General features: G+C 37.8%; 1 protein-coding gene and 1 long non-coding RNA gene across 7 annotated transcripts in view; one reads left to right on the top strand and one right to left on the bottom strand.

Annotated features, from left to right (window-relative positions):
* Positions 1-3,204, bottom strand: part of LOC146592638 (uncharacterized) — a 32,998-nt gene extending 29,794 nt beyond the window's left edge. For 4 of the 5 annotated variants that reach the window (XR_014896539.1, XR_014896536.1, XR_014896538.1 and 1 more), the window contains exons 1-2: positions 2,843-3,204; positions 1,900-1,963 (exon numbers count right to left, since the gene is read on the bottom strand). This is a non-coding gene — a long non-coding RNA (uncharacterized LOC146592638). Of the gene's footprint in view, positions 1-743; positions 802-1,899; positions 1,964-2,842 lie in introns of all 5 variants that reach the window. The other variant, XR_014896537.1, reaches the window with a different exon arrangement.
* Positions 3,205-4,728: 1,524 nt separating this feature from the next.
* Positions 4,729-26,276, top strand: part of ARID2 (AT-rich interaction domain 2) — a 107,937-nt gene continuing 86,389 nt past the window's right edge. Inside the window, exons 1-3 of one of the 2 annotated variants that reach the window (XM_085310665.1) lie at positions 4,729-5,416; positions 5,577-5,670; positions 6,809-6,906. In XM_085310665.1, the coding sequence (XP_085166791.1) occupies positions 5,325-5,416; positions 5,577-5,670; positions 6,809-6,906 (284 nt within the window). In that variant the 5' untranslated portion in view covers positions 4,729-5,324. The other variant, XM_085310664.1, reaches the window with a different exon arrangement.

Below are 26,276 nucleotides of genomic sequence, written 5' to 3'. Positions count from 1 at the left end.
TAAATCTTTGTGAAAAAACAGTAGTATTAGAAAATTACAATCAAATAACAAGTTATATGTAAATATTTAAGTAAATTGATTAAATGATGTCTTTAATGTTACAAGAATATTTATGTAGTCCATTTTTTCCATCTGTTTTTATTTCCTGAGTAGCACTAATTAAAAAAAAAGCTTAATATAAGGAAGACAAACGTGAAGTGATTTAGGAGGGAAATATCACAAGCCATTTAAATCAACACCTTAGAAAGTTAGTTATTTTCAGCATAAAAGTATTCTTTAAGAGATTATCTAGAACAAGCCTGCAATGGTAGTAAGTTCTACTAACTAGTGGACATGTGTATAAACGTGCAAGTGTACATTTGCTCTGCCACCTTTGCTGTACTGTTTATTATTTATTTTTACTTACAAAACTAATTTATGATTAAACACTGTAGAATTGATGACTAGCCGCTCATAAGCTATACCAAGTAATAGCCTCTTTAAAAAGAACTAACACAGAGTAATAAAGAAGAGTAATAATACAATAATAATAACTGAAGAGTAAAAAGAAAATTAATTATTATTCAGTAAGGAGAGGTAAGACTAATATCTTGCTAAGTAAATGGGCCCTTGTTAAAGAGTACATTTGTCACAGCAAGCTGTGCAAACAGTGAATTCTTCTAGCCCAACATATGCAGTTAGCTCCAACACTTTTAATGTTTGTTATTAAAAAGGTTCAGATCAACATCACTAAAATTCACCACTAAGTTTCTGGCTGCTTCTCCTCTATCAAATGCTGATCCAGTAATTCTTAGGTGTAATCTGAAAAATCAACACAAACTATACATGACTACCTGCATTCTTAAGAAAAAGCAGGTTTACTTTCTTATCAAGCTCATTTAAAAGAATGCATTTTTAAAAACACACACACAAAATAACACTGACTTCAGTTTCCAAAGATTTAATGTAAGTCACATTCAGCTAGTGATACTAGTTACTCTAATCAACATGTAATGTTGCCACAAGAACAGAAATGAAGATGGAAATCAGCAAGAATTTCAGCCATGAGAAAGCAAAAGCAGAGGTAGTGACACACTGGTAAGAGCAATTGCGGCCTGGTCTCTGGATAGCAGCAGTTGGACAGATAGGTAGCAAGCATAAAATTAAAGATTCAAGGTGGGGGGGGAACCCTACAACATAGAGCTACAGCTATTAGGAAAGAAAATTAATTTCACACAGTTAAGCCYTTTTTTTTTAAGCACCAAATAGTGACAATTCAATTACAGCATCTGCCCTGTCTGCAAGAATGCTGACGCCACACATAACATTTACACAACAAAATTCATTATATATCTTAACTTTGTAAACAGTTTATAGTCATACAGATTTTATTTTACATTTTAGATGAATTCAATTTGCAATTACAGGTACTATACAGAGATCTTACAGGTAATATACAGAGATCAACAAAATATTTTTTCCAGTATTTTCATTCTTTTTACTTACATTTAATCTATGACTCTTTAATATGCAATAAGAAGAGATATTTCTTAACTTTATTATCACTGTAATTTTGGTATATTAAATCATTATTAGCACTTCTATCATAAATAGGTCATCACCTTTATTTAGAATCATTAAAATGCATGCTGATTAAGTCTGATAAATTAAGAAAAAAAAGTCTTAATTCACTAGTCCTTTCTCTACCCCGAGTGGGGGAGGAGCCCTCGTCAACATAATAAAAATAGCAGTATAATACAAACGTTAGCTTTATAATCTTATCACAGGGAATCTGCAACTATTTCAGCTATAAGCTGAAGAACCAAGCTATATATAAGAATCAAGACATCGTTAACGTAAAACAGTARTTATTATCAAGCTGGTATCACAAGATTAGAGCCCAATACAGACATTTTGTACCTTGGTGCTGGATAGTGTTACTTGCAGCATCAGCCTAATAGCCGGTTTATTCATAAGGCACGCACTAAAATGAAACAAACAGTAATTAAGTGCTGACAGTGACCTAGTTAGCTAGGCAAGGAGCGAGACCGCCCTGTCACTCAGTACAGGCTCGCCACAATCCTGCAGAAAGGCTCCGTCCGCCCGGGCTGCGCAGGCGGCCGAGCGCGGCCAACCGCGCCTCTTCTCCGCGCCGCGCCGGGCTCCCGCCGCGCCGCGGCCCGGCCGGCGGCTCCCGCAGCATCCGCCGCCCTCGGAGCCGAGCGAGCGGCGAAGCCGGCGTGGGCAGCGCCAAGGCCGCCTGCCTTCCTCCTCCCCTCCCCCGCCCTGCGCCGGGGCACCGGCAGCTCCGCACTGGGATAACGCAGCCTCTGACTCGCTCGCTGCTCGCGTCCCCCCTTCACCTCCCTCTTCTCCCTCCCCCCAACGCGCACACTTTATAGAAAGTCTCCTCTCGGCGGCRGGAGGGCGGTGAAATCCTTCGCTCTCCTCCCTCCGCTCTCTGTAAGGCGAACGAGCCGCCGCCTTCTGTTCCTCAGCCTTGGCCAAGTCGGCGTTTTGTTGACAGGCTCTGCCGGGCACAAAATGGGGCTGCCGCTTCCATGGGCGCCGCCATTTTGTGAGGAGCCGCTGCGCTAGCTGCAGCCGCAGCCTCCGCGGCGGCGGCGGCGGCAACGGCAGGCGCGCCGGAGCGGCGGCCGGGGTCTGTGTAATGGTTGAATAAAGTGACCCCCTCTAGGGAATCCCCAGCTGACGGTTACGTAAGGGACCGTGCGCAATTGCTGTGCTCCGCATGGAAACCCACCGAGCCCCGCGACGCAATTTGCCTGTCCTCCCCGCCGCCTCCCGCGCCCCCGCCCGCCGCGCCGCGCCGCGCCGCCGGCGGGCCCGGCGAGTGACTCACCTGCGCCAGCTGCCCCCAGCCCGGGGCAGCCCCCCGCGCGTGGGTACCGCCGCCGCCCCGCCGGGAGGGCAGGCTGCGCTGGGTGCGCTCCAGCGAGAGGTTTGCGCCCTCAGTCGCTTACTTGTTTTGAACCTTTCTCATTCATATTATCCGGGCTTTGGGAGTCTTATGCACGCTACTGCTGAAATAGCAGAAACTCCAAGTGCCACGGACACGATCTGCAGATCAGGATCTGCTGCTGGTCTAATTTAAGAAAGGGGCTCTTAATGCAATAGTGAGCAGACACGCAGCATTTCTTACGCTGAAATTCACACACCACCACTCCATCTACACAGAGAGGGCGACTTTCTATCCTGCTTATTAATTTGAAACCGAGCAATTTCTTTCCCTCCTTTCTCCCCCCCCCCCGCCCCCGCGATGAGTGTGACCTGAGGGCAAATCTTACCAAGCATCTTACTATATCTTCCTGTATCTATGGTTATATTTGAGCTGAAACAGCATTCAAGTTGAAAGGAAAAAAAATACCTTCTTCGAAAAAATGTTTTCTTTCCCGAACTAAGTTAGTACATGGAGTAGAAAGGAATTATAGTTTTCCTTTAAGTGCTCACTTGGGGCCATAATGTGCCATTGATTTTAAAACACAGCTCCTTACTGACTTTAATGAGGAGTTCTGCTTAAAGAAAACTGGAGGCCTGATACGGCCTTGGATTGCGGTGTATTGCTTGTGAGGGACAAATGTTTCTCTGGAGTCCCTTAAACTGGAACAAGTGCTCACCTGCAGCTCTGTTTACTTGTAAGGAAAGGACAAATGCCCACCTGGATCGCTGCTTGCTCTCACGAGGAGCAAATTTTAGATGGGAGGCACCGCATGCGGCACAGGCCCTTCCCGGCTCGTGCCTGCTCCACATGGAGCGGGATTCCAGCACGGTATTCCCCCAGGCTCCTGGGGGGCCAATACGTGCCGCTTACATGTATTTACAATATTGTAGAAAGGGGGAAAGCGGCCTGCAGTGCCACTTTTCGGCAAGCGCCCATGCAGGGTGACGGACAAGTCCTTCCTCCTTAATTTTATGCCTTATGTTCTGTTCATTGATACACAGAAACACATGTAAGGCCTGGATTCAGCACGGTAGTCCTAAAGCTCTTTAATTACAGGTCACAGTACCTCTGAGAGAAAGAAAATATATATATATATATATATTTTATGGAGCGAGCTAGAGTTCAATTTCCTGCTGGCATACCTAGCCAGAGCATCCCTTGCTTGGGAAAGTACTCCGTGTTGCACTTTGGGAAGTTTTAAATGTCCCACATCTTAAAATCAGGGGTTGCTGCTCTCCTTCCAGCAGAGCAGTTAACCCCCTGTCTGATCTGGGGAGATTTCCTGCCCTTTGAAACACCTCGGGCTGGGGGACTCAAAGTTTTTCAAAAGTCAAAATCCAGCAGTGCCCCCTTCAGTTGTTGTTTTCCCTCCCCTTGAACTCACTGCGTTTGATTTAGTCCAATTAAAATACTCGGTTCAGCTCTCCAAATCCACCTTTTCTGCTCCCCCCGCCCGGAGCGAGCGCGGGGAGCGAAATGTTTCTTTGCAAGCCGCGGAAGAAAGGAACATTTCCCCTGCCCCTAACCCTGGAACAACCGGTAGTAGCCGTTTTTTCCCTTCCCTTCCCTTCCCTTCCCTCTGCTCCTTCTGCCTTGCCTCTTTCCGCCCGGCTTTGTGTGAAGTTTGCGGCACATTGCAGATGAGCCCTTAGCGGCGAGAGGAGCCTATTGTTCCCCGCCAGGAACTGCTTGCTGGGGCTGTGCTGGCTTTTGCCTTTAGAGCTGCCTTGTGCAGTACCGGGACCGGCCTCTGGGGTCCGCTGTGTTGCGCTCTCGTCCAGGCAGAAGCACGGCGGCCTCAGATCTTTTTGTCTGAGAGAGAAGAGAAGTGAATCCCGCTGCCGCCGCCACCGCCGCCGCCGCCGCTGCCGTAGCTGTACAGTGTGTGTGTGTGAGAGAGCGAGCGAGGGAGCGAGCGAGGGAGAGGGAGGCTGCATGGAGCCGCGTCTGTAACACACACACACTGTCAATACCTCACTCCGGCTCCCCCCCCACCCCACCACAACAGTAACCCAATTCATTGTGTGATCCAGCAGCACCATGTTGAGTCTCATGTGCAGGCTGGATCGGTTGGGTTTGTGGTGCTGAGAGAGGCAGCAGCAGCAGGAGGAGGAATTACTGAGAGGTGCCCCTCTCCCTCCCTGCCTCTCTGCCTGTGTGTTGTGTGGAGACAGGACTCGCAATTACCACACTCTCTGGGCTCCCTTATTCCTTTTAAACTTTTTTTTAAACAAGCCCCTCTCCATGGCTGATCCCCGGCCGAGCACGGGCACCTGGGTCTCTTAAAGACAAGGAGGAGCCGGGGATTGTTGTTGTTGTTGTCGGTCGTTTTTTTTTTTTTTTAATTGGATTTTTTTTTAAGAAAACCTTTTTTAATACAAAAATGGCAAATTCGACGGGTAAAAACCAAGCAGACCAGCGGAGAAAGGGACTCGCTTTCCTGGACGAGCTGCGGCAGTTTCACCACAGCAGAGGGTGAGGAAAATGGGGAGATGGAACGGGAGGGGGGGAGGCTTTTAAACCGACTAGATCCAACTTCCAGCCCCTTCCCTGAAGGACACGGCAGCCCCAGCGAGGGGAGAAAAGGGGGCAGAGCTGACAAGTTGTGGTGTTTTGTGTGTATCTCCTTTGGCAGGTCTCCTTTTAAGAAGATCCCTGTGGTGGGTGGGAAGGAGCTGGATCTTCACGCTCTCTACACCAGAGTCACCACTTTAGGCGGATTTGGGAAGGTGAGTGGAAGTTTTAATTTGGGTTTCCCTCCCACTAACCTCTTCCCAAAAGTCTCCTCTGACCCCCGGGGGCGGCGGGGGGAGCTGGGGTGGCCGGGAACGGTGCTATTTAAAGCCGGTAAGAGAAGGTGGGGGGTGGAAGAAGGAAGCAAGCAGACAGGCAGGTTGGTGGCTTGGCCTTGTTGGCGGAGCGAGGAAGGGGGGATCCGTGGGGGTACAGTGTGCGCACGGTTTGCGCTCCCTTTCCTCCTCCGGAGCCCCTTTCCCTTCCCCCCCCTTCCCCGCGGGAAGGCGAGGGCAGAGCGGAGTGTTTGGGTCCGGCAGAGGCAGTTTTCTTTCGCTTGCGATTGCAGCTCTGTGTGCCTGTGTCTCCCTCACACACAGGGAGAGACAGAGAGGAGAGAGTCTGAGCGCAGTTTTAGTGCAACTCAAAATTAGCGGGCATGTTTAACATCGATAATCGGCACGGAGCATGGGCTAGGAAATGATCCTCGCAGCCGGGGGGGGGCCGGGCGCTGCCCCGCGAGCCCTTCCCCGAGAAAAATAACAAAAGGGGCACCCAAGACGGTGTGTAATCAAATAGCCATCTTTAGGCTTCAAGGCTAGGGACAGAAATGTAGGCCTCAAAAGAAAGGCCTCTGTGTGTGTGTGGCTGTGTCTTGGGGGGGCTCGTGGGGACGGCGCCCCCGCGCCCCGGAGGCCAGGGGGCGCCCCCGCYGAGACTTCCGCGCATTATTTTAAACTTCTTTGGGTTTTTAACGGACCGCGTTAGGATTTAAAAGGGGGCGACAGAGGGACTCCCGATTGGTTATTGTCCAGGCAGTAAAAACAAAAACAAACAAACCCCAAAACAATACAGCCCTCCCGGCCTCCCCCCACCCCGGCTTTTTTTTTTATTCATTTATTTTATTTTTTAATATCGTCGGGAGGCAGGATTATACCCGAAGGAAAAATGTCAGCGACTGTCAATTAGAAATATAGTCCTATATCCCATATACATATGTATTTATTGTTTTTTTCTGCCTATATATTTATCTATTTGCTTCATGGAAGCGTGTGTTTCTTCGTGGTGTTCACTGTCAACGACATTTTTATGTGTATGTTGTGTATCTCGGTCTGTGTGTTGTTTTTTTGACAGGTATCTGAGAAGAATCAGTGGGGAGAAATTGTAGACGAGTTTAACTTTCCCAGAAGTTGTTCTAACGCTGCCTTCGCTTTAAAACAGTATTACTTGCGGTAAGTGCTATCCAGCTCTTGCAGTAGTATTATTGAGTATGGGATTATATTTGGTTTTTAATGTGTGCAATAATAAAAATGCCTCTACTCTTGAAAAGTGCAGTAAAATAAACCAAAACTTATAATTTCTTATTGGTCTGTTGCGGTGATCAGTAAAAAGTGATTCTGTTTTGCAAATGTTATATTTGTATTTTACATTTGTAAGCCTTAAACTTTCAAGGGATCCCAAGTATATAAACAATACACGTCAGAGCCATTTTTATTGATTATTTTAGAACGGCAGTACTAAAGGACAGTTACTGGGAGATCATATTAATGTAGTTACTGAAACTTAGTTTAATTTTGGAGCGGTGAAATGTGTTCATATATGTAAACTCATTTACTAATCTGTAAGGTTAGACATTGGATGAAAATGGATTTACAGGAAGATAGAATGCTTTGGATAAATCATATTTTTATCAATCTTTAGTAGCGTACATTACTTTTGTTTTTTGTGTACAAGGAGCTAAATAATATATTTTTTTTCTGTTACTGGAAAAATACTAGGTTTCTGCAATTTTTTAAAAGTAAGATTACATTCCTTAAAGTGATACAGATTATTTTTTTAATGTAGCATGGAGTTTATATTGAATATTTAAAATAACTGTGCATTACTGTTAAGTTACTAGATTTTTTTTTAGAAATTAATTTTGATTAACTTTTGGTGATTATTCTTTGAAAGATTTAAAAATGAAGTGTTACATGTACAGATTTTTTTTTTAGATGCTGTATACGAATAATTTAGAATGAAGCTTAATATACATTGGTTAGGGAATCCAATTTTGTGTTTCTGAATTGTATATGTGGTATTTTTCATTGCAGTAAATGATAAAATAGATGTGCAGTATGTACAAAAGATGTATGGGCTTTTGAACTTGTGTGTTGGTGATCTGAATACGCACAAGCTTTATCTGTCTCATGTTTGGCCTTCTGAATTAGGAAATGCAGTAATTGTACAGGTGCACTTTCTATTGGTTGTCCTAGATTGACTTCCAGCTTGAAGCTGTAGAGTTCACAGCACTGTAGAGCAGTTATTGAGTTACAATGAAGTCTGGAAAACCTTAGTCAGATACCTGTAGTTACTGAATTATTCTTATTTTGATGATGACATATGATTTCTTTAATATCCAGACTAAGAAAATAAATTACTGTAGTTAGTAGCTTTAGCAAAGTTTATGATTCCTAGTAGGCCCAGGAATGAAGTGGGAAGCTCACCTGAGGATATCTTAGGATTCTRTGTTTGTTTATTTATTATTTTTCTGAAATATGTAGTATTGGGAGAGATTGTGAAAGATGTGTTGGATTGTAGAATGTGGTTTTTGCTTTTTTGAGTTTTTTGGTTGTTCTTGGACCATGTAGTCTGTAACTTGACTAGATTTTACATGTAATTTGCAAAATGGTAATTTTTTGTTTTTTACCCTTTCTTCTTTATTTCCATATTTTAAAAATATTCTGCTACTTTCTGCAGTTAGAAGGTCATAGGTCATTTGTGTTTCATATGCATTTTGAATGTGTTTATATGTTGTAATGCTAAACATAATTAAGATAATGGTGATTTAGCCACGTAATGACTATCTATTTTAAATATTACTTTTTAATTTTGAATTGAATYAACAAAAAATAATTTTTATTATTAACATGGTATCGAGACATTATTAAAAATACAGTTGTTAAAAACGTGTAAATGATCACATTATAAATAATTAAAAGTTTTAAAAGTTTATGTGGATTTTAGAAAGAAAATATGAATAAACAGTTAAGAATGATCTTTTAAAAATGCCTGCTTTTTATATCTCTGTGATTTGACTGTTTATTTCAGAATAGCCTGTGTAAGTTGTTTTTTTTTTGTTTTGTTTTTGATTTAATGCTTTACTCACTGTTGCTTCTACTATACTKTAAGTTGGATGTGAAGTGTTTCCTAACTGAGTTCATCTCCCTCCGTATGCAATAATGAGACTCTCTCTCCTCTCTGTATGTGCGCACACACGTGTGCGCACACATGCATGTTTATGTATCTGCTAGATTAACATTCATTTAGCTTTAACCTAGAAGGTATGTTGGAGGATAGGTTATAGGAAAATTAAAAAAAAAAAAAAATCTCTAATGTTGAATTTTTTAAAAGGATTTTGTGTGCCTGTGTTGGAGAACTTAACTTGAGGTTTCTTGTAAGACTAGATTTTCATGAACTGCTGAGCAATTACTCTTGGAAAAAAAAAGTTCCTGTTAGGAGTCGAGTCTCAAGTATGACTATAATCTTGGCCTCACTATTGTAATGACTTTGCGAACAAAGCCAAACAAATTGAGGCCTATTAACTTAATATTAAATTTTTATCCAATCATACATTGTATCCTTGTTCTATAAAGTAAAAGACCTGCATGACAGATGAAATCTTGTTGAATTCATACGGATTCAGTTGCGCACACCTACATGAATACATTTACAGGTTTGGATCTGTGATGGTTTGTGATGATAAAAAGTTGTTTCTTTCCATAAAACATCCAGCATACCATGTTGGCTGAGATAAGATCTCAAACTACATGGACCACTTTCTTCTTTTGATATATTATCTCTACTAACACAGTCGTTGTGACTTAAAATTCTGGGTTAAATAATTTAGAAAGTTGAATTATTTGTATGATGTTAGTAGTCTTGCTGGCTAAATTGAACTGAACGTTCTGCAAAAGTCGTCTTTTTTCTAGACTGTTGTTAGATATGTTTTTTTGTTTAAAAAACTTTCATTTTGATTGTTGTGGAGTTCTGCYGAATTTCTTCGGTATGCTAGTGTTCATTAAAGATGTGAATTTAAGAATTTCTGATATAATTCTGATAGGTTGTATGTAGATGATAACTGAATATATGATAGGCAGATCTCATCACCCCTTCTCTGTTGCACTGCCCTCTTTTCTCTCACTGGAAAAAGTTGTCGGTATAGGGAAGGTCTCAACCATTCAAACTTTTTGCTTGCATTTCTCTGAGCTGTCTGACAGGTGATATAATTTATGCACTGTGGTTCTTAGTGAGCAGTCAAAAGCCACAGTGCCGATAACCACTGATAGACTGTACTCGTTAATATAGTTCTGTAGGTAATTCCCTTGAATGTAGTGCAAATTAGATGTTTCATCTCAACTGAGGTGAATTAATCAAGCATCTTCTGAATGTTTCTCCAAAGATTATTTTATAATGCTAATGAAAATATTTTAATATGAGGTAATAAATGTGAATATTGGTAATGTAGGAATGTTACATTTCTGGTAGTTGGTAGACATATAGTAAGTAAAAGGGAAGTTAACATGAAATATATTCTGTTTTTCATGTTAATGGCTGATTGGGTTACAGTCTTACAAAAAAATGGTTTGATGCGACCTCATACATTAGTATAAGTTTCTGCTGGTTCTCATGTAAGCATAAGTGATGCATTTATTTCCGTTATGGGTCTTCATCTATTCTTTGGGAGTGAGGGACTTCATAAACTAAATGTGCAAATGAAGTATGCCTAAAAGAATAAAAAATCAGTTTGCTTTCAGGTGATATTTATATGCATTAAGATGAATTATGTGAAAGGAATAATAGACTAAGTGTCAGGTAGCATAAGTGTAATTCTAAATTCTGCAAAGAATTTGTGAAAGATAGGAAGCAGGTTTGTGTTGCAAACTGGTAAAGGCAGCAGAAATGAGTTAATACTGGTTAAAAGTGAGTAAGAATTTGCTTTTGTATATACTGGGGAGCCAAAGGAAAATAGAAGTAGGGAGAAAACAGGTCAGTTTATAAATGAGAAGGGGAATAAAGGTGTTATAAATAAGGCTGTTATACTGAACTAAAATTACATATGTAATATAATGGAAAAGTGTGAGCAGTTAAAAATCGGGACCATATGAAATAGTTACTGACAAGAAATAGGGTACTTGGAAAAATATGAAGATATTTGTAAGTCATTTGATCTTCAAGATGCCACTRAGAAATAGAGTAATAGTACTGATTTCCAAAAAGAAGCATGAGCTGAAGAATTAGATACATTTGGTGGGGAGTTCTAACTACTCTTTCTATTAAGATGGACAATATATTCAAAAAACAAGAATAAGTAGCTTGGAATTTTCCAAACACAACTACTTTTTTAAAAAAAAGGTCTTTCTTCTTGTTTAATGTTTAAAATTAGGATCTGATACTGCAACAGCATCTGCACATAGATTAGTGAGTATAGATGAGTACAGGACTGCCTTGCCCGCCAGATCTGATTGCAGGGTCAAGGCCCTAGTGGATGAAGGGAAAGTTGTAGCTGTATTAGTATTTTACATATTTTACTAAAATTCAAATACGTCTCTAAATTGTATGTTATCATATTATTTATATATGGATAATCATCTGAATGAAAAATGGAATGAAGAACCATAATCAAAAATAGAGGAAAGTATGTAGAATACATTTCGTGAATCACTGCAGTTTTAGGGTCTAAAAGAATAACATCAGTACTTACATGTGCATGTAATGATACAAGTTTAGCCATTTTAGGCATACTTAATATCTATATTGATGAACTTTATGAGAAAGTGAGTAGCACCCTAGTGACGTTAGTGGATGATGATAAACTGGGAAGAGTTACAAACGGAAGTGAGGGCTGAAAAATAAAGAACAGTTATCTAAAGAAATCAGACGCATTGTTGGAGAATACAAATGAGATTTAGTATGGAAAATGCAAGCTACAACATTTGAGGGACAGTAATCCAGAACAGGTATTCATTGTGAGGGAATAACCTGGAAAGCAGTATTGCTGAAAAGGGATAGGAGTGATACCATGGGCCTGATAATCCTGTCAGTTGTGTACACCAAACTCTTTCATATGAAAAGTATTTGWGCATGCTTCTGACAGGAAGAACAGGCCCCAATTTGTAATATGCTCTATAGACTTTGTGAAAGCCAGAATGAGTTTAGATTGCAGCCACAGAAGTGTTGAAAAAAAATGGAGACTAATTTTTGTATAAGATTGTGTGACTGTGTTTGGAGTACTGTTTTACTTTCAGCACCGTTGCAACAAGTGAGGCAGCTTGAGGTAAGTTTAGAAAAGAGCAACAAAATCTTTAAATGGCTGAAGGCTAAGTGATTTGTTAACAAAAAATGGAGGGAGAGAAATAAGTATAGTTTGCTTGGCTAAATGAGTATTTTGAGTGAAAAAACTGAACATGATAAGCATTTCGAAGGGGCTGAGTACTTAAAAGGAGATGAATTTAAAATAAGGGGCTGAGTTAAGCTGAGATGAAACTGAGGGAGAAAATTCAGAGCAGACAGCAACACAAAAACGCTAAGATTAAGATGTAGTTATTCAACTACTAAACAGTATGCCAAGCAGAGTAGGGGGAAACCCATGCCACGGATCATTCAAAACTAGTCTGGTCAGGACAGCAGAACATGTGCAACAGGTGATGATCCAGGACTAGCAGAGAAATGGACCAGATAACCTTACAGGATCTGTCTGTCATTGAATGATGCTGTAATGAAGGCTTTCATCTTGCGTTGCTACAGATGTTTATTGTGATACTACAGACTTYGCCTTAGAAAACTGTTGCAGTTAATTTTGTCGAAGATTCTGCAGTAATTGGCAGGACAGAAAAACAAATCTGCGGATGACATTTTTATTATATCTTTTTAAAATTATTTTTTCCTCCTTAAGATAAGAATTATAATGTGTTTCAGTCAGACATCTGAGACCTCGTTTTTAGGGCTTAAGTGATATTTACGTAGTTGGGGAATTTTGTTTTAGTTATACATTAATAATAATATTGACACGTTTGCAATCAAGGCTAGTTGATGTTCATGCTATAAATGTTTATTTTGGGGGATTAAATATGTTCGTTGTTAAAAATCTCAGAATGTCTCTCAGTATGCGTTATTTATTTGGATGGATGTTGTCCTCTTGCCAGAGTGGCTGGGAATCTGCTCAAAAGTTGATGCAACTTTTGTACTATCAAATTTGCATTAGGCCTTTTCTGAAGAGAGCAGCAGGTGAGAGGGAACATAGCTACCATAAAATTACTCTTCCTTAGAGTTATGTGGTGATACCATGCAGATGAATTTGGCCTCTCTCAAGTTTCTAAGCTTCTCCTTCTGAGGGTAAACTCCTCTCTTAATGATGAAAAAATAGTGAAAATTTAGTGAGGTATACATTAACTCTTTCTCTTCCTGATTACTTTCCTGCAAGCCTTTTGTTAAAATCGTGACCTAGATCACAGCTGCTAAGCTGAAATATATGGGTTTATTTGGGAGGCGGGGAGGAGGAGGAGGGCAAGGAATGTTGTACAGAATTGTAATTGCTTAACTTGAAAATTTATGTTTTAAGTGGCATCTAGACAGATGCCAGAACTAATAACTTTAAAAGACTATAATACTGTTGATGACTTTAAGACCTACTGAATCTTCTAATAATTGGTGCAAAGTCTATATTAAGATCATTTTCTAATCTTGAATTGAAAATATCAAGATTAATTTATACCTTTTAAATATTAGTAGCTTTGGTAATTTCTTAAGTTTGAAAAAATCATCGGCACATTACAATAAGATCACGAGTGTGTATGGAGTGCAAGAGTATTGCTTTTTCCCCTAGTAAGGTGGAACAAGCCTGGGCTAAGAGAAAGAGTTTCAGCCTTCTTCAGTCTTCTTTCTTTTACAGCTAGTAGGTTTTAATTGCCTTGTTTATTTGCAGTTAAACCTCAACAGATAAGACTTTCATACTCTTTTCTTTGCTATCCCCTTCCCCACTTTCCCCAGTAGTGAAATAGAGAAGCATAATTTGTTGTGTTTTACAGGTGAGGTACTAGAAATGCATAGAGGTTCTGCCCATTACTGTGAGATTGTATGTCAAATGGGAGTGAAATCCAAATACAGTAAAGCCTTCTTTTATAATGCTAGAATCCAGTTCTGTTGGGCAGATTTCTTCTTCCTGGGTCTTAGTTAAACCATCCATAAAATTGCTATTTGCTACCTTTTAAAATTCTTCTTTAGTCAATAGCTGAGTAAAGCCCCCTCCCTTTTTTAAACAGGATAGTGTTGTGATCTGTGGATTGTAAAACTGTGAAAACAAAGTATGTGACAGACTATGAGGATGGATTGTTTATGTCTTGTTTTGCCTTTTTTTTTTTTGCTTTCTTTCTTTCTCTCTTTTGTGATTGTTTAGTGTGTCAAAGTGGTGTTTTTCATCTTAAGTGAGACTACTTGGAGTAACTCTTGTACCAGTCCACATTGTTGGAAGATACAGTTCACAAAGGGAATTGGGTGTAGGCCAGAGATCCCATGAAAATCTTGTTTCTGGTTATCAGTCTGATTTATATTTATTTTGTGGCCTTAGTTAAATCATTTGCCATATTTTTATTCATATTTCTAAAGTGAGTATACTGATGTTTGTTTACCTATCTCACAGAGAAGTGTGAGACTGTAAGCTTTTTAATGCAAGGATTGTGTCTTTTCATGCCTCTATGTCATATCTTAAATATTTGAAAATGAATATAAATTAGGAATATGTGAGGAAAATAAAACTATCATAATCTGTTTGCCCTCTGCAGTGTTGAAAAACAGAGAATATAACATAGATGAGAGGCAGAACAATCTTTATTCTTTAGGGAATAGATAAATGGGGGATACCTAAGTAGAGAAATATTGGAACAGTTGGAAGAAAGAAACTTATCTTAATGAAGGATAGTAAGACAACAAATTGGTACCCAGAACAGTGAGCTTAGACTTTGCTTGAGGTACTAGATTAGTGAGCTAGGTATCAGATCTAAAATACAGTCTCCTTGGAGCAATGAGTTCAAGTTTAAGTAGACACAAATGAGATTTTCAGCAATACAGTAGTGAAACTACTTGTTTTCATATCTTTAAACTGAATGTGCATGAATTTATTTTAGCTCAAGATAAATTGGAACAAGCCAACTATGCTGCAAGAGGGATTGTATACCATTATAATTATAACAGAATGGAGTTCTGTTGAATGATGCACTGGAGCATGTTTCTCTGCAACAGTGAACTGTGTTCATATTATTCCCCTTTTTATTGCTGTGGGAGGAGCAACTATTTATTTAGTTTTTTTAGACTAATTTACAGCCTTAGTTGTCAATCCATAGCTTCCTCAAATACATGCAAATCCTGTTTAGTAACATGATCATTCTGATTCGGAGAGACCTTTTCTAGCACAGTGTTTGCTAGAGTTTTTGTATGTTTGTTTGCTTGAAGTTCAGATAGGTCATACTTAGGGCTGTATGTATTTCTCCATTGTTACATGCTGTGACGTCTGCTCGTTGGCCTCTGCCTTCCAGTCCAAAGGTTGCTGTGCTTCCATGATAATCCATGTATAGAGATTCTCAACTCTAAGTCACTAAGTCAGTTACTCCAGTGAGTAGCTCTCTCTAAGTTCTTTTGAGGAGTATTTTGTAATAGTGTTCTAATGTGTGTTATTAGGACATGATGTGTTGGGGTAACTGTTCTTTTAAGATACCCCCTAGGGACTTAAGCTAAGTAATGATAATTTAATTGTGTGTRKGGGGGTAAATTTAGTATGTTCTGAGTATGTTGCAATGATTATGATATAGAATATATATGTCTGTGCACTGTGTGTGCATGTGGGGGGGTTAAACTATATTGATGTTAAAACAAACACACAAAACCCTGGAAAATAAACTTAAGAACAATACTTCCCAAATATAGTTCATTTTGTTCATGATTATCTGGGTTCCAGTGACATCGMTTAAGTGTTGTAGAATCCAGGCAGTGGCCAGGTAAACAGTTCTGTGTTACAGAATTCACATCTGTTCTTTGTAATTTTGGGGAAGATAGTAGAGCTTTGAAACCCTGGAGACTGCAGAGCTGTTTCTTGAATACTGTTTTCTCCCCAGTACCATCTCTGAAAAACCTAGGAAAATTTACATTTAAAATAAACAGTCTGGGCTCATATAATTCTACAGTTGCACAGTAAATACCTGAAAAAGTCAGGATTGACCTAATTTAAGTCTGAATGTGCAACCTTATCTTTGTCTCTAGAGTATATACTTTATAATAGAGCCTTGTACTCTCTGTGGTAAATGGGAATAAGTTCCATGACAATATTAATCTGTTGTATCGCTGTGAGATACTCTTCATTCTCATATAAATACACATGGTTCTGGCTAACAGTTTAATGTGATAATTGATTACTGTTAATATTAGTTATTTCTGAAGAATTTTTGGATGTGCTTTCTTGGGCATCCTTTCCCCGCTATCCACATGGGCCAATCAGAAAATCCTTTCCTTTGCATGTGGGATGTCAGCTAAAGGGGAATCCTTGTTGCTGTACTGTTTCCTCAGGTTACCTAGCTCACATCGTTTTGTCTCTTCATCACCTTCTCAGTATTGACTACAAGTGGGAATTCACCTACTGTTCCTTGACCCCTTGATGTCTGTATGCGTAGATGGCACATGAAATATTTACTGTAATTAAATAAATTTCTAATTGGAAAAGAATTGAAGGAAAGAAAGTATATGCAGGTAAAAGGGCACGAGGACAAAGCACTAAATGTCAGGTGCCTAGCAACAGTAAAATACTTAATTTTACTGAAAAATAGTAATAGATTCCATGGTATCTAAAAAAATTCTGCAACTGTAGCATTCACAGGATCCAGACCAATATCTGATGGATATTTCACACATGCAAAAAATGTGCGTTTGGGTACTCCACAGACCCAGTCAGGCATTGCAGCAGTGGTGTGCATTTTTTATTTGCTCTTCCAAGGTCATTTTTGTAACTCTAATATATATTTTTTTTTTCCAGTGAATTTTGTTTCTGAGCACAATTATATGCAAAGGGTGAATCCTGTAACAAATTATTGTCTTTAATTGAGTTTGGAGGATATACAGGGCCATAACTATCATACAGCTTGGAGTATTTTTTTTTTAAGCATCTTTTTTTTTTTCAAATGCTTCCAAATAATTTATTTTTTTTCAAACTTAGCTAAACTTATTAACCTGTTTAACACTATATGCTTCTGTGTATACCATGAAGTAATTTATTAGAAAGACATTTCATTAATCAGTACCTACAGAATCATAATAATAGTGTGCAAGATCAGAAAATCAAAATACAATGCTAAGTAACAACAGCTTCTTTGCATTCACTAATACTTCATTAATATGTCTTCTGGTCAATACGTTATTACCAAAATATAGCTACATTTCTAGAAATGTGGATTCTTAGATTAATATGAGATTTTTTTTCTATTTAGATCTATTATTTTTATTTTGTCAGTGCTCAAATCTTGCTCTTCTGTAGCAGCTTTCATTCCCCTAATAAACAATTTAATTGCATTTTAAAGAAAGTCCAGCTCTTTTTGAAGTAAGTCTTAAGTATGGTCAAAGACAAAGGTAACTTTAATCTTAATCTTACCATTCTGCATATAACCATAAACAAACACCTGGCCTCTCTAAATGTACTGATGCACCTATAATGGATATTTGTGTGTGATGTGGCTTGAGATGTTAATTGTCCACAAATTTATGTGCTCAGTAGAAAGCAAAAACATACAGTTAGTTTTATGGAGATTTGATGCTTGTATGGGTCCTGAGTTTGCCCATGTGGAATTCTTTTTGGTTCTGCTGGGGGAGAGTCTTATCTCTGTTCAGAGTTGGACTGAAATTGGTGGCATTCTGTGTCTGTCCTGTAGTCTGTTTGTAAGTCAAATGTATAGGATATGGACCATGTGTATTAATACAGAATGTATCTGCTTTAGCAGGAGGAAAAAAAATCTAAAGTGAGATCAAGAAAGATATAATCAAAACTTAAGATACCAAAATTGATGTAAACTAAGAGTTCGTTTCTTTAGCTGTCCTTGGCTGGTCTTTGCATGTAAGTAAAAGTTGCAGACACGAAGTGTGTGTGTGTGTGTGTGTGTGTGTGTGTGTGTGTGTGTGTGTTTTTTTATATATATACTTTATAAAACAGCGGGATTTGCTGATCATAGATACATATGATTACACAAATTCAAGCATTTTTTTTTAGCCTGCTTGGTTCTTTACCAAATTCCAACAGCTTTTTTTTTTAAACTAGATCACCAGTTGACTGGAAGAAATAAATAACTATTTCTAGCTTTCAAAATCTACTTAAACCCTATGTTACAAATTCAATATGGAAACATGTATATTTTATACTGATTGGTACATGGTAGTTGACAATCCAAACTTAGCTTTGAAAGTCCATATATTTAATATAATTATTGGTGTGCGCTTTATTTCTTATGATTGTTTCCAATTCAAAGAACTTTCTTGTTTGTTTTTATAATTTCACCAGCATAATGTGATCTGTAGTATTGGTATCTTAGAGCACTTGCCATATATAAAAATAAATATGATTAAAAGCTTTTTTTTATATTCTGGAAATAATGATGGAAAGTTATAGTGAAGTAGGCACAATGTAAATATGATTGTTCACATACCATATAATACACAGCAGCAATATAAACATGCAGGGTTGTTAATCTGGTTGCCTCATTGCATGATACTTTTGAAAAGTAAGTTGTGAAGAGCTCCGCTGTAGAAGGCGGTGAGATGGAAGTGGTTCTCGGGGCTTTTTTGGCTCAGAGTTTAGTCATAGTATGTGTTTGTTACGGTTTAGGGCCTCAGACTTCATAATCTCTTAACCTGGCAACTATCTGTAGTGAAAATGCAGCCATCCTTACTGGGCAGCCAGTCAATTCGAACGTACAGCTTGGAGGCACCAAGGTGCACGTATACTGGTGAGTTGCTGGCCAATAGCACTGTCTGCTTCTCAGCCACCCATAGGCTGAAGAAGAGGGAAGACAAGGYGTTTGGAGATGTTTTAATGAGAAGGAAGGGACGATCTGAGCATGGGTGAGTTGAATTGCAAAGGGAATGGATGTGAATGTAGAGAAGTCTGGGTGTATTATTGTGCTGGGTGAGAAGGAAGGAATGTGGAAAAATTGATGAAGGAAACTGTTAGGAAAGGTGGATGGAGTAGGTATTGCAGAAGGTAGAAGAGAGATCTTGTAATCAAATGCTGATAAATTACCATCTTTAATGGCCAGCTCCCTCGTTTGAATTGGCCACAGGATATTACTTGACCTGTGGCCCAGATGATGGGTTACTACGGAATGAAGATAGTCCAGGAGTCAAGAGGCAAGTCCAGAGACCTCTCAACACTTTACAGATCATGACAATCTGCCTTCCAAAGCTTGTTTTTTTCTACAGTGAAGTTCTGACTCACTCATGTAAAACTTCTAGTAGTTCTTCTGAATCTTTGCTGCATGAACAGTTTATTAATTTCAGTTCTGTTAGTTTATATTTTCATTAATGCTGAATTGCTATTTTTTATTCTGATTTTTAAAATGTCATCATTACAATTACTCTTTTATCATTACATACCATTAACATACCATAAAGGCGTAACATTGCATATAATCAGGTATAAGATTTTATCCTTCCTTAAAGAACTTAATGGTGAGAAAAGTCTCACTTGAAAACATACTTCTTTATGATGTTGCTGTATGTAAGAAAGTGAAGAAGGTTATGTTTGTAGAATACTAAGGGTTTTTTAAATGCTATTGTCATTTTGACAAAACTAGCAGAAGAGTAATGTTTGTAAGTATTTTATGTCTTTGTGTTTACAAAATAAATAGATTTTGTAYTATTTATATACATATATATATATATTTCATGTGAAAGACTGCGTGATATGTCATAAGTTTTGTCAGCTTAAGTTTGGGTAGGTTCATTTGGACTATTCTTATCTCACCTCTAATACTATGTTAAGAATCAATTTTATAACAAGAGAGTAAAAAATTTTAATTGAGCAAACTTTCAAAACTTCAGAGAGAAATTTTTATATCTAGAAACATGAAGATTTACAGACCTAGTCTGTATCTTACATGTGGAAATAAGTACAAAGTACTCTTTTCTTTTCATAGTACATGATCATATATGATATGAAACTATTGCTTGTCCTGGGCCTTAGGCTTGTATAATTTGGGAAGAGGACTTTTAAACTCAGCCTACTATAAGCAGAGTGCAAGCAATGGCTGCTGTTTAAAACTGCTCCGAAGTGTGGGCTGTAAGTTCTGATCATGACGGTTAGTAGGCAGAGGATAGGTGAGGTAGTTAAAGATGTGGGCAAACTGTACTTTTCAGGCACCTCTGCAATTTATACAATGTTTTACAGATACTATCATGCAGCTACATTTTTTTTTTTGTCTCAGCTATGATTAGAATTATTTCTGCTGTTAAACTGGTGGGATTTTTTTGGGCAAAGATAATGTAAATCTGTGTTAGTTTGGCAATTGTGCTTATTGTCACTCTCATCTGAGCTGTCAGCCACACTGACGTCTCTGGAGAATAAAAGCAATGTGTTATTTAAAAGGGGTACATCTCTCCTTCCTCTACCTCTTGGCCTACCGCAGGGCATAGAGGAGGGTGGAAAAGAGCATAGGTCATCCATTCTCTTTCTTGCCTATGTACATCAGAAATTATTGCTGTTATCTTATGTAGCAGCTTGCTGTGTCCTTTTGAAGCAGACAGTACTGCTCTCCCCTGAGTGTCTGCTGGCATTGCCCCTGATAGTGATATAAACTCTGTTTTGGGGTTTTGGTAGGTTTTTCGTTTGCTTGTGTTTAATTGTAAAGATCTGCTTTCATGGAGACCTGCATCAGGGTTCCACTGACTGCTTTAGGAGCAGAGAGACATGCTAGCAGATTCTAGTCCTGTTTGGTTTTGTTTTTAAAATCAACATGGGTAAGTTTTTTTTGTACAGGCTTACAGTTGATTTTCTGAAAAGAATTTTTTGGGATTTTTCTTTTTTACCCTTCTAAATTTGTGGACGATGTCATGGATATTCAGGGAATTTGTTATAGTGTAAGCAAGAACAACAATATAGGCAATTTATAGGAAAAGCTCCATGCATTTAGGCAAGTATTCATTCTTAGGACTTCCCCCCCCCCCTTTTTTTTTGTTCTTTCCTGCCCTCTTTTTAACTATGTTTTACTACAGTAGATCAGATCTTGTCACTTAGGTAATTTTCAGGGCTAAACAGTTGTCTTGCGTTTCTGGAAGTTATTTACAAATGGAGATAAATAGCCATCCTTCCCCTTCCCTCCCCCCCACCGCTTTGACCAAGTGATTAAAAGTGAGCAGCAATTTAATGAAAATGATAAAATTGGTAAAAACTTCAGAAGATCTCACAGTAGTGTGTATGTGGATACTGAATGAAGAAGAGAGAAAGATCAGAGGATTTTAGGAAGTTTTAAAGTGAAGGTACATGATGATGAAAGAGTTTATTTTTGTGGTTCTTTCAAGAAAGCAAAGTAGGGATATTTTGTCCCGAGTGGTCGTATAAAAGGAGAGCTCTCATAGTAACAGATTGCCTGTATAGAAAGACATGTAGAGTGTTTGTATATACATAAATTTTGTATGCAGAAAGTGTTCTCGAGAGAATAGCAATATATTGATGATGTAGGATGCAGTGATAGATAAATTCAATATGAGAAGTGAAAATCAATTCATCAAAGGATGATACCAAAGTTTACRAGTGTTGAGACAGGTGGATTTGTGGAGCAGAGTGAGTGCAGAGAAGACCGAATAATGCTCAAAAACATTGACCCTGAGAAATGCTTGTGTAATCAAGACAATCAAGCAAAATTATGACAGTACTCTGAAGCTGTCTCGTGAAAAAGAGTACAAATAACATGGAGTTAATAATRATGATATAAGAGACATATGGTTGATTATGAGCAAAGTAAAATTAACAGTTAACATTGAAAATGAAATATAGAGGGTAAGGAAGTGGGTATAAAATGCTGCATTTTTTAGGAATCGTTTGTGGCATACCCTCAATAGAAGAACAAGAGAATGCTTAATACAGATTGGACCTTTTGGCAGAGAGGGAATAGAGAGGTATTTGAAAACAAATACTGTTAAATTAGCTTCTACCAAGTCTTAAGTTCTTGATAATTTGGTATCCCCTACAGTGGGAACTGAAGTACTTGAGAAGAGGATGAATTCCAAGAGTCATCTAGTAGGCCATTTGAGGCATTATTTATGTAATGTTTTATATTTACTTCCTTATAACCAAAGTTGTTTTTATACAACTTAAAAGTCTGTTAGAGAATGCCCCACTATGTAGTTTCCATTCATTGTTTTTAGTCTTTAAGTAAAACACATTGCTGCTACGGACCTCACTTAAATTTTTTTGTGCTAATCAGTTCCAAGATCACAACTGTGGTGCCTGGCAATAATCCAGGTACTGATACACAAGGCAAGAACATTTGCCCTCAGAGAAAGGAAATCCCATGGAAGTATGCTTTTGCAAGATCACATCAATAAGCAACAGCGTTTACCTGCTGGATGTGCCTGACATTATTGCTTTACCTTTCTTCTGTTTGCATCTCAATCTCCTTACAGCCTTTCTCTGCTGTTATTATTCAGAATCATGTTCATTGCTGTCAGCCCTGTGTGTTGCAGTTGATGATAATTGTGAGGAGCCAAAGACTGTATAGGCTCCAGTATATTAATATTTATAAAAATAAACAGAAGAATAAATGTTAATCTGAATGTAAAATGAGATCATATGTAGGACTAATTTTTCCTCTCTTAACCTTTGTCCCCCAAAATCTAAGTCTTATTTGTGAAAAACATATGTCTTGCATCTTCCATCACTTATTTCTGTATTATATTAATGCTTCAGAATTTTAAAACTCTCTGTCAACCGTCAACTGCCTCTTGGGATAGTCTCTGTAGCACCCTTCTTGTGGAGGGGGTGGAAACACAGTCTCTGTGCAGTCTCGCTGTGTTCAGTTTACAGTTGCATATACTTTGACCATTAGAGGACCTGAGAAAAACAAGGTGGTTGTCTGCAAAAAATCGGAGGTTCTGAGTCTGAACTGATACAGTTATCTAACAAAGACTTTGAGAACTGCTATGAGAAGCATTTCTCACTTTTATGGTAAAATCTTAATCTTAGAAAATATCTCTAGTTCTTATTCAGTAATGCAATGTAGTATATAAAATCAGCCTTCCCCTTTGGTTGGTTGGATTTTGTTAGTACAGTATACAAAAGATGTTTGTTTGAAAAGGGTTGTTTTTGTTTTGTTTTGTTTTGTTTTTTTTGTACCTTTCTTACSCTGAAGATCTCAGTCCTATGTTCAGTTTAACAAAATGTTATTTCTTAAACATTTGTTGAATTATTCAAAAGTGGCATGTTATATTTTGCAGTTGTACAGTAATGTTCTATATGTAAAAATGTTTAATTACAAGAAATACTTTTGGAAAGTGAAAGACTACTTCAGCCACACAAGAATTTCATTGTGGGCTAGCTATCTCAGAGTTCTAGGTGTTTTTGTCTGGGAGCCTGTATCTTAAAAGGATGGGTCCAACCAACTTTTCTCACGCAGAAGCATTCTTTTCAGTTTGAAACTAGGAAGTTTTAGTATTTCTTGTTATATTATGTTGAAGTGTTTTGGAAGYTTGTATTGTAATTAGGAATTTCTGTACATGGTAGTAGTTGTATTATCGTGTGGCTAAACTAAAACTTAAGAGCCCATGTCCTTATTAATCAGGGATACTGTTATCACCAAATTTTAGCAGGCAGTTTTCTTCTAACCTTTCTCAAGTCTGTATTTCTCAATCTTCTGTTCCTTTTAATGTATATTCAAGGCCTGGTTACATTGCTTTTTACTTATTTGTAAACTTTTCCTATTGGTATCAGTTTTTGTGTATTTAGTCATTTATTTCAGCATTGGAGTAGGCAAAGCTCTCATGCTGAAACATTAAAAAAAACCCAAATCTATTATTATTATTATTATTATTATTATTTTTACCATTCTATAAAGGAGTTATTTACTATTACATAAAGAACATTTGGTTTTAGGTTTTACCTTACATAATAGTGTTAAAAATAAATAATAAAAAACCCTTCACCTGTAATGAAAGAGTATCTTGCTGTCTGGCCTGATTGTAATAGTCCAAGTGGCTCATGAACAGAAGGAATCAGAGGCCTTCCTGCCAAAACGATGAAGAATCTACTTGATACGGTACTTCTGGTGTTTTATCAGACATGGTAATAAGGACAGTAGAAGTCCTGAGTTTATAGCCAGTATAAGTCTTATGAAAGTGATGACAGCTGCATGTCACTAATAAAAATTCCTCTCTATTTTTCCATATTTTTTAAAATAAAAAAATGATAGTAGTTAAGCTTGCGTGTACTGAAGTTTCACATGTCACTTAGACTGGTAGTGTGTGTGTTTACCTTTTGTCTCAGTAAGGTGAATAACCCTATTCACATAGATTTTTAAATCATGGATGTAATCTGAGTAGGACAATGAAAGGAGCCAGGGTTTGGGTTGCCAAATCAGACCTTTTATGTGAAGTGTGCGATCTAGTAAATCTACATATTACTTATTTTTTGATCTAAAATATGCTCATGTTGCCCTTGTACATTTGAGATCTATGATATAATAGAAAACATAGAGTCTATAGAAGAAAAATGGTTCTGAATATGCATCTACTACAAAACATTAGATAAGTAATAAGATTTTCCAACTTTTTGTGTCAGATAATATTTATGGGAGTAAAATATTTTGAAGTTAGGCATTGTGGTGGAATAATAAATACACCTCTACCCAAAGTAAGTTGTATAATTAAATGTATTATTGTTTGCAGATTATGGGTAAACTTAGCATAATACAATTTGGCTGTATTACGTTTTAGGTAAATGTGGTTCTTACTGAAAAATTTGGGGTTTTTTTGCAAGTAGGTGAGAGGGAAAATATTCTCATAGACTTCTTTTTAAAGAAAAAAGCTTTAAACTCTGAAACAACTGGGAACAATTTATTTATACATTTAAGAGTCTCTGTTTTATTACAAATAATTTCCCTTTGTTGCAGAAGTCTTATAGGTGCTTCTTTTAGGTAGAATTTGTATCATTATGTAAAATTAAAAGGTTGAGGGGTTTTATTCTAATGTATGTGTTTTTTTTTTAACTTTAATTATTCATGTTTGTGTACAGGGGTATGTTGTCTCAGATTTAACTTAGTATAGAAACTGGTAGCAGTTCCTTCCTTACTTTTTCCATTATGATAAATTCAGTATTTTATGTTTGTTTACTTCAGAACTACTTTTGGTTGTAGCAGACTACTAGCATTTAGCAGAGTCAAAGCCTTCTAGTTAGAGAAGTGCCTGTTGTTTGTCCTATTATTTTACATTCTACTTTGTCTGCATCTTAGATAAAATTGACTTTATCTCTGCCTTCTTTAGTTATGTTCCTCAAGTTAATTTGAGAGCTTGTTAAAATGACAACTAAATATGAATGGCACCTATGCAACTATGAAAGGAGCAGGAGTAACATACACTATAGCCAGGGTGATGCCTAAGTTTTGATAGGGCCTCAGGAGTGTTTTATGGTGGGGAAAGAACTGAGCCTGATTTTCCCAAAGGCCTTTCTAGTCTGAAATTTTTGCATATTTTCTGTTTTCCTTCTAGGAAACAGGATTTACTAGGAGTAAATTCATATTTAAAAAGCCTACAGAATTCAGGAAATGTCAGAATTATTTACCTGATTCAGCATTTGGACACTTTCTAAACTTGACAGGGTAATGCTTTCCCTACACAGTACCTAGACATGCTCTGTGTTCATGGTGGATATAACAAGGGGTAGAAATAGCAGAATGTTTATCTGATTTCTTGTGAACTTTTGCAAACAACCAAGAGCAGTTTGTTTTGCGGTACAGTTTAAGTAGTTTTAACATGAGTATTTTTATGAAGAATTCTCTCATGTGATGTAAAAATGTAAAATTTCTAAATGAGTGCAGAAGATTAAAAAAAAAAAAAGGACATTTGTCTACCTGTTTATTTATAGAGTGTTCAGTGACGCAATTTCTCAGAAATTTTGTAATTCCGTATAAAGACAGTGTAAAAGATGAGTATTCTTTGTTTTATTGTCATCTCTTGGAAAAAAAGAAGGGGGGGAACAGAACAGTTGTGCTGACACTTGGGCCTCTCACAGGAGCATCGTTATAAATACTGAGAAATGGAAGAATACCTTCTGGACAAGTTTGCAGGAAAAAGAAAAGGGAGGAAGACTATCATATTTTTCTGCATTTCTGAAGTGTATTTTATCATAAGGAATATTTGCAGGAAAATAAAAACCATGATAGGATTAGTCTGTTGCCTTTTTCTTATCTAATGCTGCAATCTCTGATGATGATATCACAAATGGTTCCCGTGCAGAGTATTAGGATATGGTGATTAGGGATTATGATATCATATGAGAACAGGGAAATGGAGTGTGTCATATTTTTCACAAAACATTAGTATTTTGTGT

The sequence above is a fragment of the Rhea americana genome, unplaced genomic scaffold (assembly GCF_003343005.1).
Source record: "Rhea americana isolate MKP2758 unplaced genomic scaffold, rheAme1 scaffold_322, whole genome shotgun sequence".
NCBI classification, from domain to species: domain Eukaryota; kingdom Metazoa; phylum Chordata; class Aves; order Rheiformes; family Rheidae; genus Rhea; species Rhea americana.
This window is presented reverse-complemented; position numbering and strand designations above follow the sequence as displayed.